Raw genomic sequence first — 11,931 nt, 5'->3', positions numbered from 1 at the left:
TTGCCAATGACATTTTTTTGAAAAGATAAAATATTCTGGACACAGAACTGAATCACCACAAGTTTGTTCTTTTCATCGTTTCACCATTCCCCCAATCAGGCTCCAGATTTTAACAAAACGATCCTACCCATCTCTGTTCCTTCCCACCCCCAATCCTCTCACTCCCAAACGATACACCACTAATAGCCAGTAATAGCCAAAAACTACACACATGCTATGCTGTAAAAATGCAGAGTTAACACTGTTGGGAAGAAGGCTGTGGGTTGTGGAGATGCGCTCTGAAGATCCAAAGTATCTTTTGCTCTCCCACACACCCATTCTGCAAGTTCTGTCCTTCAGGGAAGGCCCTTTGCCGTTCTCAGCAAAGTACAGGATGGGTGGCCTTACAACACTTCTCTTCCTTCCGCCCCACTGGGGTGGGTGTGCCAACTACACAGCTCGGAAAGGCTTTAAAGCACTTGGGCTGCTGTAGGGCACAGAAATGATACTGGCTCTTGAAAGGGCATCTTCTCAAGCCACCTCTATGGTCAAGACAAGTAGAGCTCCTTCCCTCCCCACTCGAAACCCACAGTCAGATGTGACAGGGGCAGGTACTCAGGGGAGTTAATTCTTGTCATCTTTTTTGTCATCATCCTCCGAGGGGTAAGAATGCCACGTCAGCCTTTCCGCATAGAAGGATATGACCACCTGTGGGCACTTGACATTGGCGTCTTTGGCAGGGACCAGGTCAGTCTCATCAGAATTCTTCCACTTCATCAGGAACATGAGTTCTCCACTGGAGTCTGTAGCTCCAATAATCTGCTCTGGCTCCAAACCCCGGGCAAAGACTCGTGGCTTTTCTGACTCTTCTTTCTTCTTCTTTGGTTTGCTCTCCCTTATCTTCAGAATCAGAGTCAGTTTTGCGTTTGCCTCCCTCTGATTTATCTGTCTCATGTGCTGTTTTCTGTGACTGTGGAAACTTGGCAATCAGATCAGGGCAATCCAGGTTCTCTTCTGGCTCCCGCGTGTTATCCTCATCTGAGAACCCCTTCCACTTTAGGAGGTACTCCACTTTGCCCTTTACCACTCCACGGTCAAGAACTTTTTCCACCACATATCCCTCTCCCTCCTCTTCCAGCACCTCCTCCACTTTCTTGTTTTGTTTCTTCCCCATAGTGCCTGCCAGCTTTCTGGTCTAAAGGGTGACGCTGCTCAAAGCAGCGCTCAAGAGCCCGAGAGGAATTGGTGCGGTGCTAATGGCACGTCGCGTTGGGCTGGTCGGTGGAGAGGCGCCCAGAAAAGCAACAACGCCCTGGCGGCCATAGTCGACCCCCTCACTGAGGCAGCGTACCGCGGGCCCCGGCAAACGGCCCTCCCTTCAGCCAAACACTCTTTTTTTTTTTTTTTTAAAGATTTTATTTATTTATTTGACAGAGACACAGCGAGAGAGGGAACACAAGCAGGGGGGTGGGAGAGGGAGAAGCAGGCTTCCCGCGGAGCAGGGCGCCCCATGCGGGGCTCGACCCCAGGACCCTGGGATCATGACCTGAGCCGAAGGCGGACGCTTAACGACTAAGCCACCCAGGCACTGCAGAAATTAAGGTTTCTAACCATTAAGAATTCTGATAAATATTTGAGACTGCTAGAAAATAATAAAGAAACCAACTCTGTATGTAAGGAAAGTAAGATGTATTTTTGATGAGAAAGGTATGAGGAATGGGAACATATTTTTGTTGAGGGAAAGGAAAGTAATTTTGTCCTAAAATGAGACTGGTTATTTAGAGAGAGAAGGCTAAGGACAAAAATCTGAATGAAGAAGAGAGTTGTAGGTTTGTGAAGGGAAATCTTCGGAAATGAATTTTATGCATGATCAGGGCTAATTAAGATAGGAATGAATGAGTTTTAAATGTACATTAATATAAGATTGACATTTGGCCTTTTTCTCTGTTAAAATGTCAAAGTTTTCTTGGATTGTTGGTCTGCTCTTGAGAAGAAATTATAAACAAAGTTTTTCTTATCTAACCCCTCCCAAAACAAAAACACAAACCCATGCTTGCTATGCTTTGTCTCTATCAGGTCTTTGATTACTTAAGAAAGCTAAGACTTTTCAGTATTGAAAGGAGCTAAGTTTTGCTAATGACTAGGTAACCTCTTGTATTTGTCTTTAGAATTTAGGCATTGCCACGTTGGTTAAATAGATAATTAAATATTAAGTTTTATAATGATCTGTAATCCTATTTAGTCATGTGCTTTAAAACCATCTGAGGTTTTTAACAGAACTTCCCAAAGATTTGAATTCTAAATGAAATCCTTTTCACTAATTAGGCTTGCTTATTTGCTGTGTTAAGTCATATGGGGGGTGCCTGGGTGGCTCAGTTGGTTAAGCGACTGCCTTCGGCTCAGGTCATGATCCTGGAGTCCCGGGATCGAGTCCCGCATCGGGCTCCCTGCTCAGCAGGGACTCTGCTTCTCCCTCTGACCCTCCCCACTCTCATTTGCTCTCTGTCTCTCTCATTCTCTCTCTTTCAAATAAATAAATAAATACATAAATCTTTAAAAAAAAAGAGTCATATGGGAAACATTGTTAAACAAATGACGATAAACCTTCTTAGGTTATATTGTATGGGCAAATGCTATAACTACTTTTAAAGATTCATTTATTTTGAGAGAGAGAGAGACTGCGTGCGTGTGTGTGAGTGGGGGGAGGGGCAGAGGGAGAGGGAGAGAGAGAATCCCAAGCAGACTCCCCACTGAGCATAGAGCCCGACACAGGGCTCAATCCCACAACCCTGAGATCATGACCTGAGCCAAAATCAAGAGTCAGATGCTCAACCAACTGAACCACCAGGGCACCCTGAAATGCTATAACTATTTCAGAAATTATATGAAATTCCTAAAATTTTATTTTATTTTTTTTAAGATTTTATTTATTTGACAGAGAGAGACACAGCGAGAGAGGGAACACAAGCAAGGGGAGTGGGAGAGGGAAAAGCGGACTTCCCGCTGAGCAGGGAGCCCGATGCGGGGCTCAATCCCAGGACCCTGGGATCATGACCTGAGCTGAAGGCAGATGCTTAACAATTGAGCCACCCAGGCACCCCGAAATTCCTAAAATTTTAATATGGCCTGTTATAAGGTCATCACTTGACATTCTAATTATTGATGTATTGTATGTCACTGAAACAAATGGATTTGTTTGTCAACTGCATTATAATGAACTCTCATCAGATCTTTAACCATGTCCATTTTGAATCTTTTTGTCATTTGTAGTTATTGTTCTGATGCCTTTGAAAATGTGTTTCATCTTTAATGAGATTTATGAAATGGACTTTTTGACCAACCCAGGTTTCTGATGTCTTTTAGATCATAAAACTAAGCTGAGTAAGAATTTCCAGTAGTGGGAAAACTGCATTCAAACAGAACAAGAATTAATAAGATGGGACTGAATGAATTGAGGAAGATTATTATGATTTTTATGACTCTTGTTTAGAACATTACTGGTCTTTTATTTATTTATTTATTTTTTAAGTAGGCTCCATGCCCAACATGGAGACCAACGTGGGGCTTGAACTCATGACCCTGAGATCAAGAGAAACATTACTGGTCCTTTAAAGTCTACTCTTCCAGATTTAAGGAAACCTTTTCTCTTAAGATACCTATGACTTACAGAAATATGATAAAATACACCTTTGTGAACAAATTGAAACATTTATCTTTTCTTTCTACCTAAAACCCTCCAAAATTCAGAAACTCTCAGTGAGTATTCTTTCTTTCAGGGCAGTTATAATCATGTGCATAAGTTCAATAAGAATCTGTTCTCCTTGTAACAGGACACCATTGGAAACATTGGTTATTTTACCAGGAGTTTGACTGGAATGTCATATTTGAGAGAGACATGCATAGACTCAGATATGACCAGACAACTTTAAGGAACTAAGGTTGACTTTCTGGAGCCAATAAAGTCCCTTGGAAATGTTGGCCTGCTATCTTGCTTGCAGAGTTCCCAGCAGCCTTACCAGGTGAGTAAGGAATGTCACTTCCTGGCAGGTTACAGGAACCTCAGAATATTTTGGGGACCTCAAGAAGAGGAATTCACCTAAATCTATAGGTATTGCAGGCAAATCTGACAGCAAGAATTTGGTTTGGCTTCTGGCCTTGAGAGGCTATTAAAAGTTCAATCTAAAATTCCTGATACAAAAGTTCCAAGAGCACCTGGGTGGCTCAGTAGGTTAAGCGTCTGCCTTCGGCTCAGGTCATGATCCCAGAGTCCCAGGATCAAGCCCCACATTGGGCTCCCTGCTCAGCAGGTAGTCTGCTTCTCCCTTTCCCTCTGTTCTTCCCCCCAGCTTGTGTTCTCTCTTTCTCTCGCTCACTCTCTCAAATAAAAAATCTTAAAAAAAAAAAAGTTCCAGCAAAGCATTTTAAAAACCTTATTTGGTCAATCACTATTCTTGCTCTGCTTATGTAAGTAATAAGGCCAAGTTTATTAAAACTGGATTTATTTTGCAAAGAAATTAGTAATAATTTGGTGCTTTTTGGTAAAAATGAGGGTGATTATAGAAAGAACATGTTTCAATAGCACATCTTTGTAGCTATTAGATTTTAATACTATTCATTATAAACTGGACTTGATTCTGATTTTTCTTTTTTTTTTTTTTAAAAAGACACATTTATTCAGCATCATGATCGGACTATTACATTTAGCAATCAACAGCATGGGTGCAAAAAAAAAAAAATCTACATTAAAACCCTTTGTTGGAATGCTTTACACTTTCCACAGAACAGAAACTAAAATAACCTGTTATACAATTAGTCACAAATACAGTCCTTGAGTTTTTTGCCCATACACATGAGTATTGTCTAAAACATGTCTTCTTTGTAGCAGCTAGGCCCTGCCACCACCGTGCTTGGCTGAGTTCACAAATCTGTTGTAACCTGTAGCTTCCCTGTCACTTCTCTGGCTCTCCTCTCCTGCTAAGCTTTGTTTCCTGGCAGTAATTAAAACCTTCTGCCACTGCCGTAGCTACTGCTGCTGCTGCTGGAACCACCATAGCCTCCTTGGTTTCGTGGTTTGGCAAAGTATTGGCCTCCACCACCATAGGGGCCAGAGCTTCTGCCTCCAAAATTTCCTCCTTTCATGGGTCCAAAATTTGAGGATTGATTGTTGTAATTGCCAAAATCATTATAGCTTCCGCCACCTCCAAAGCTGCTTCCATCATTACCAAATCCGTTACAGCCATCCCCACTGCCACCATATCCACCACCACCTCGACTGCCACCAAAGCCACCTCGACCACGGAAGTTCCCTCCATGACCAAAGTTGTCATTCCCACCAAAACCACCTCCACGACCAGCACCAAAGTCTCCAGAACCACTTCGACCTCTTTGGCTGGATGAAGCACTAGCCATCTCTTGCTTAGATAGGGCTTTCCTTACTTCACAGTTGTGGCCATTCACAGTATGGTATTTTTGAATGACAGTCTTGTCTACAGAGTCATGGTCATCAAATGTTACAAAAGCAAAACCTCTCTTTTTGCCACTGCCTCGGTCAGTCATGACTTTGATCACTTCAATTTTCCCATACTGTTCAAAATAATCTCTTAGATGATGTTCTTCAGTGTCTTCTTTAAAGCCACCAACAAAAACCTTTTTCACAGTTAAGTGGGCACCAGGTCTTTGAGAATCTTCTCTTGAGACAGCCCTCTTTGGTTCCACAACTCTTCCATCCACCTTGTGTGGCCTTGCGTTCATGGCTGCATCCACCTCCTCCACAGTGGCATACGTGACAAACCCAAAGCCTCTGGAGCATTTGGTGTTTGGATCTCTCATTATCACACAGTCCGTAAGCGTTCCCCATTGCTCAAAATGGCTCCTCAGACTCTCATCGGTTGTTTCAAAGCTCAAACTTCGATGAAGAGCTTCCGGAGCTGCTCAGGCTCTTTGGGAGACTCTGACTTAGACATGACAGCAGTGGGAGGGGAGACTTTAACGATGCTTACTCTGCAGTGTCCATGGGCAGAAAAGCTCTTTTTTTTTTTTTTAAAGATTTTATTTATTTATTTGACAGAGAGAGACACAGCAAAAGAGGGAACACAAGCAGGGGGAGTGGGAGAGGGAGAAGCAGGCTCCCCACCGAGCAGGGAGCCTGAAGTGGGGCTTGATCCCAGGACCCTGGGATTATGACCTGAACCAAAGGCAGACACTTAATGACTGAGCCACCCAGGCGCCCCTTGATTCTGATTTCTTTTAGTATCCTCCAATGCCTGGCTACCACTCTTCAAACTAACACTTTGATTTTTCTCCCAGCTTCTGACTTAGAATCATTTGAGAATTAAAACTGTCCTTTTCCCTGAAGCTCTGCAAACTGAAAAAAATAAATGATGTAAAGAAATCACCACAACAGCTCATGAATAGACAAAATCTTTGTGCCTAATTGCTTAGTGGGTCACTGAAGGATCATCAGAGACATTTGAGCTACAAACTAGGATGAGGAGTAGGTGACATTATAGACTGATTTCCCAAGATTTGGGACCAGGCTTGTATTTCTACTCTTTTTTTTTTAAATTGTGATGTTAGAACATAGTAAATCTACTTGTTTGCTTTCACCTCCCCCTTTATTATGTCCTGATAAAATATCATGGTTACTTGCAGATTTAACTAATATAACTTTGAATATTACCAGAGTACTTTATTATGATGAGAACTTAAATGAAATATTTATGACCTTTTGGACTTACTCTAATGTTCCTGTAGCTACACTGGTGCTTATAAATTACCTCTATTAGGAAAAGCCTTTCAAGAAGTGCTACATAACTCAGATTTAACCTATATATATATATATATATATATAATACTGTTGAGTATATATAATACTCAACAGATTGACCATTGTGTCTCTATAAACTTAGATGATAATGTATGAAGAAAGGTCCCCAGGACCTTTGTTGGACAAATTTAATTGTCCAACATGCCAAATTATCCAGTGTACTCACAAACTGTGCTTTTGTAGATGGAGCGGCCCAAGACAAAATAAGAAAAAACAATGGGCATCTATCAAAGATGCTACTTTAAGAGTGACTTGGTGGATTCAGCCATCTCCTAAATCTAACTTTGCCATTCATCCTAGAAGATTCTGAGGTAACTATGGGTCAATGGCCTTCTTTATTAACCGCAGAAACCCGAAATGTACAGCCCTCCTAATCTGTGGAAAAATCATTAAAGACCCTTGTAACTTATATAAATGTTCAATTACTGCCTTGGTATCCAAACTTATGGCTAACTAGACTTATTTCAGTGTCATAATGGGAATAGAAACTATTATAAATACCACTAAAGTTCTTGCCATTGGAAGAAGATGGGCCTTAATAGGCAGTGATTCTTACTGGATTCCTGTGTCTTCTGATATCTGTGAATTCAGGAAAAATATATGGTTAGGCCCTAAACAACAATGGAGCCCTGAATTCACTCCAACTTGGCCTGTACAGGCATAGCCTGTACAAACTAACATATGGTATATGGGAAAGAAGATGTTGTTGGGAAGGTTTTCAAAACACCTCTGCAGGGGCGCCTGGGTGGCTCAGTTGGTTAAGTGTCTGCCTTCAGCTCAGGTCATGATCTCAAGATCCTGGGACTGAGACCCGTGTTGGGCTCCCTGCTCAGTGGGGAGTCTGCTTCTCCCTCTCCCTCTGCCCCTTGCCCTCCCCCTGCTTGTGCTCACTCTCTCACTCTTTCTCTCTCTCACTCAAATAAATTCTTTAAAAAAAAACCCACCTCTGTAATACTCCTTGATTTATTTTGTAACAAAAGTACTTTTCATCCTAACTCTACTCCTATATGGTGTAATACTGGCTTTCTATCTCAAAAAGAATTGCCTGATTCTAACAAAAATCATACTAATATTGATATTGATGACCAAATGTTTTGGGAGATAGAATTACAAACACCACAAGATGTAATATCTATGGAAACTAACTGGCCAGAGAAATTGTTACATATAATAAGAGAAAATTTGGGCGCCTGGGTGGCTCAGTTGGTTAAGTGACTGCCTTCGGCTCAGGTCATGATCCTGGAGTCCCGGGATCAAGTCCCGCATCGGGCTCCCTGCTCAGCAGGGAGTCTGCTTCTCCCTCTGACCCTCTGCCCTCTCATGCTCTCTCTCTTTCCCAAATAAATAAATAAAAAATCTTTTAAAAAAATAACAGAAAATTTAATTACCATTTTAAACCAATCAGCTCAAACATATCACAAGGCACAAATAACTACAGATAAAGGAAATAGATACTCAAGTTAATTCAATATTACAAAATACCTGTAATGGATTTTTTGGAGGGATTCTTTTCTTTCTAATTCTGTATCTAGTCCCTATTATTTGCTTCAAATGTTATTAATTCGATTTTTATTGCTGTTTTTGTATTTATGTTATGTTACAAAAATGCAAAGGCAAAAATTCATTACAAAGCACACATACAATGTTTGCATGACGATTCGATCTGACTGAAAAAATATATATATACTGTAATATTCCCTGTTAAAGGCCATTCTGTTGACAACCCCCCCCCCCCAACACATAGACTCCTAGGTGACTTAAATCCAACCTAGCGTTGAGGGATATGATGGACCCACGGCAGGTAAGCAATCACTCAGGCATCAAGGGGCAAAATAATGATCACCAATGCTTTCTGTCGAAAGATTATTGATCAAAAGGGGGAAATGATGAGAGAAAAACTCTCTAAAGCCCTAATATACAAGGAACTCCATTTCAGATTTCTTTCTCAGTCAACACGACTCTTAAGAAACTTTGTTCAAACCAAAAACTTGATTTATGGTCTGCCACCCATGCATTGTACATCTGCTTTGTGAATAAGTAGCCTAAAGGAGAACCATCTTGTCCTTAAGATACTGATCAATGCTGCTGTTCCCGGCATTCCTCTGTGATAAAACTCATGATTCCTGCCTATATGCTAATCTACAAGCTTTTGAGCCTGTACAAGATGTAAAAAAAAAAGTATATAACCCTGTAAAAACTTCTCTAGAACACTTTCTTCCCTGTGAGGAGCATGTTTCCCAGGCAACTGTCCTAACTTGGGCTCAAGAAAACTCTTTCTTACTTTTAGAAATTCTAAAAGATTTGCTCATTTTGCAAAGAGAGTAGAACCACAGCTCCTTGATTCCCTTGATTGGAATTTGTTCTCAAAATCCAACCTGGGGCGCCTGGGTGGCTCAATCATTAAGCGTCTGCCTTCGGCTCAGGTCCTGATTCCTGGTTCCTGGGATCGAGCCCCTCCCACGGGCTCCCTGCTCAGGGGGAAGCCTGCTTCTCCCTCTCCCACTCCCCTTGCTTGTGTTCCCTCTCTCGCTGTCTCTCTATCAAATAAATAAAATCTTAAAAAAAAAATCCTTGGCAGAAGGGTCAACTAAATATCTCTTATTTTATTTTTTCTTACTTTATTTTTCTTATTTATTTTTAGAGAAAGAGTGGACCCACGCACACACATGGAAAGGTGGGGTGGGGTGCGGAGGGGCAGAGGGAGAGAGAGAGTCCTAAGCAGGCTCCACACTAAGTGGGGAGCCCAGATCTCACAGCTCTTGAGATCTTGACCTAAGCCAAAATCAAGAGTCAGAGGCTTAACCATTGAGCTGCCCGGGCGCCCCCCAGGTAAATATCTTTTGCTTTATCTACTATATGCAAGCATGAATTGGGATTATTTTGCCATAAAACTTCATTTCACCTAAACTTAGGTTATTACAAGCTGATTGTAAACAGTGCCTTCTGATTAATACTTATTTTTTAGGCATGCAGCTTTGTAAATTGTTTAGATTTACTTCAGTGTTTTGAAATATAAACAAGACATTTCACATACGATTACAAAACGTTTCTTTTTACAGTCACTTGCTACTATAGTTACGGTAGTTTTCCGTTTATGGAGAGGCTTATTTTAAAATAAATTTATCTAGGAATAAAAGTGAGTCAATTTAAAGAAAGCACTCATTACGTAATTGTAACAGGTGGCTCGCAGCTACAATAAACCTAGAGCCGGTGGCAGCCCAACCACCAAAGCTTGGAAAACTGCAGCCAGGAGGGTGGTGGGGAGTGTGCGGAAAAGCTACGGAAACCGGAAAGGCCAAGGAGTAAGCTGGCAAGCGTCAACCAAGACCAAATGGAAAAGACCGCCCTGCCTCCAGGCCCAGTGTGGTACAGTGCGCAGGCGCGGCGGTGCGCCTCCGCGGCCTCTGGGCCTCACTGCGCAGGCGCCCGCGCGGCGTGGTCGCCGGCGTGATCCCCATGGAGTTATTTTAGCAGAACCGGCACCTCCGGGAGCATCCGGGATGAGCGGCGTGGAGGCCGACCGCTGGGCGTGGCTGCTGGTGCTTAGCTTCGTGTTTGGGTGCAATGTCCTCAGGATCCTCCTCCCTTCCTTCTCCTCCTTCGTAAGTGGCTGCCTTGCCTTCCAGGGGCCGGGGGGTCGCCGCCTCGGTCCCCGGCGAGCCTGGCGTAGACACGGGGGTCTCAGACCGGCCGCGTGAGGGCGGGGTTCCGCCAGCAGAAGGGTCTTGGTTGGGCCGTTCTGCTTTAAGATTTTTTTTTTTTTTTAGTTGCTCGCGCCTGAAAATTGCAAAGCTTTACCCCCAAATCCGGATTTCTGGAGTCTCAGGGAGAAAAAAGAATGACCTGGCAACACTTGGCTACGTTTTCACGTGGCAGCAGCCTGGAGACGAGAAGTTCTCAGTGCCCCTCTGCCGGCCAGCCACACTTATTTCCGTTAGCTCCTGGTCGGTGGAGGAATCAAGCAGTCCTCGCTGCTAGGGTCCAGAGCCTGGCGCAGCGCGGAGTACAGGGTTTCCCGGAGGCCCTGGCCTTCCCTGCACGTAGTGCCGGAGTGCCAGCCGTGCCAGCTCCCAGATGGAAGGATCTCAGCCGCCCGCATTTTTGCGGTCGGAGGCAGTGTAGACAGAATCTCGGCACCGTGTCATGCTTCCTGTATTCAAGAGAGCAAAGGGCACCGGGGAGCAGCTCTCTGCCGTGCGTTTTGCGTAGGCATGAGTACATTACCTCGTGTCTAGTTGTCACGGCTGCTGTAAGATGCGAATGTCATCTCATGCCCCTTTACCTCCCAGAGGAGGAGTCTGACTCAGAGGGTCAGGTAGTTGCATTGTGTGTGACTGCTAGGGTGGAGACTGATCCTTGGTTTGTGATTCTCCTAGTTTTGTCCCTCTGCCTGTTGGAGCATGGATATAGGTTTGGTGGCAGATTGAAGGTGTGTGTGGGAAACAGGGAGCTGTACCTGGGGAAGGGCGCCCCCTTTATGCCCACAGCCGGAGTCTGACAGACTGAAAGACCTCAAAGACTGGGTGCACGCCATTGTAGCATTAGTGGGGGAAACGCAGTGCTCCCTGCTCTTATCTCCTGATGTAAATTTGTGGTGTGTGGGGGGAGGGGGTGTTATTTAAGACTAGGCGGAATTTCTACTTTCTTTCTTCTACCAGCATTCATTGAGTGCCTGTTGCATGTACAATTCTATTCTAGGACTGTACTACCTGCATTGCCCAACTAAGGCATAGGAAATTCTCTTAATCCCTCACTCTCCCCTTGATACTGCTTAGTCTTTAAGATGATGTCCCAAATACTTAGCATTGCATAAAAGACCCTCGAAGAGCTGGCCTCTTTTTTTTTTCTTTAAAAAAAATTAAAATATACATAAAATTTACCATTTTAACCATTTTTGGGTGTATAGTTCAGTTGCATTAAATAATTCACATTGTTGTGCAACCATCACCACCCTCCATCTCCAGAACTTTTCCATCTTCCTAAACTGAAACTGTCCATTAAACAGTAAGTCCCTCTCCCTCTTTCACCTCAGTCCTGGCAACCACAGTTCTCCTTTCTGTCTCTATGAATTTGACTACTCTATCTCATGTAGGTGAAATCATGCAATATGTTTCCTTTTATGCCTG

At 43.2% G+C, this 11,931-nt stretch overlaps 1 protein-coding gene and 1 pseudogene across 9 annotated transcripts in view; one reads left to right on the top strand and one right to left on the bottom strand.

Moving 5' to 3' along the window:
• Positions 1 to 532: 532 nt before the first annotated feature.
• Positions 533 to 1,208, bottom strand: LOC114202424 (chromobox protein homolog 1 pseudogene; annotated as a pseudogene).
• Positions 642 to 11,931, top strand: part of GET1 (guided entry of tail-anchored proteins factor 1) — a 39,517-nt gene continuing 28,227 nt past the window's right edge. For 5 of the 9 annotated variants that reach the window (XM_088023842.1, XM_088023818.1, XM_028095600.2 and 2 more), the window contains exon 1: positions 10,213 to 10,407. In XM_088023842.1, the coding sequence (XP_087879968.1) occupies positions 10,306 to 10,407 (102 nt within the window). In that variant the 5' untranslated portion in view covers positions 10,213 to 10,305. Of the gene's footprint in view, positions 727 to 3,809; positions 3,999 to 6,988; positions 7,117 to 10,197; positions 10,408 to 11,931 lie in introns of those variants that run through there. The other 4 variants (XM_028095604.2, XM_088023836.1, XM_028095605.2 and 1 more) reach the window with 4 other exon arrangements.

The sequence above is a fragment of the Eumetopias jubatus genome, unplaced genomic scaffold (genome assembly GCF_037043125.1).
Source record: "Eumetopias jubatus isolate StellerSeaLion01/CBP00866 unplaced genomic scaffold, mEumJub1_p1.0 scaffold_1, whole genome shotgun sequence".
In the NCBI taxonomy this organism is placed as follows: Eukaryota; Metazoa; Chordata; class Mammalia; order Carnivora; family Otariidae; genus Eumetopias; species Eumetopias jubatus.
Note: the sequence above shows the minus strand (reverse complement) of the source record. Positions and strands in the feature narration are given on the sequence as shown.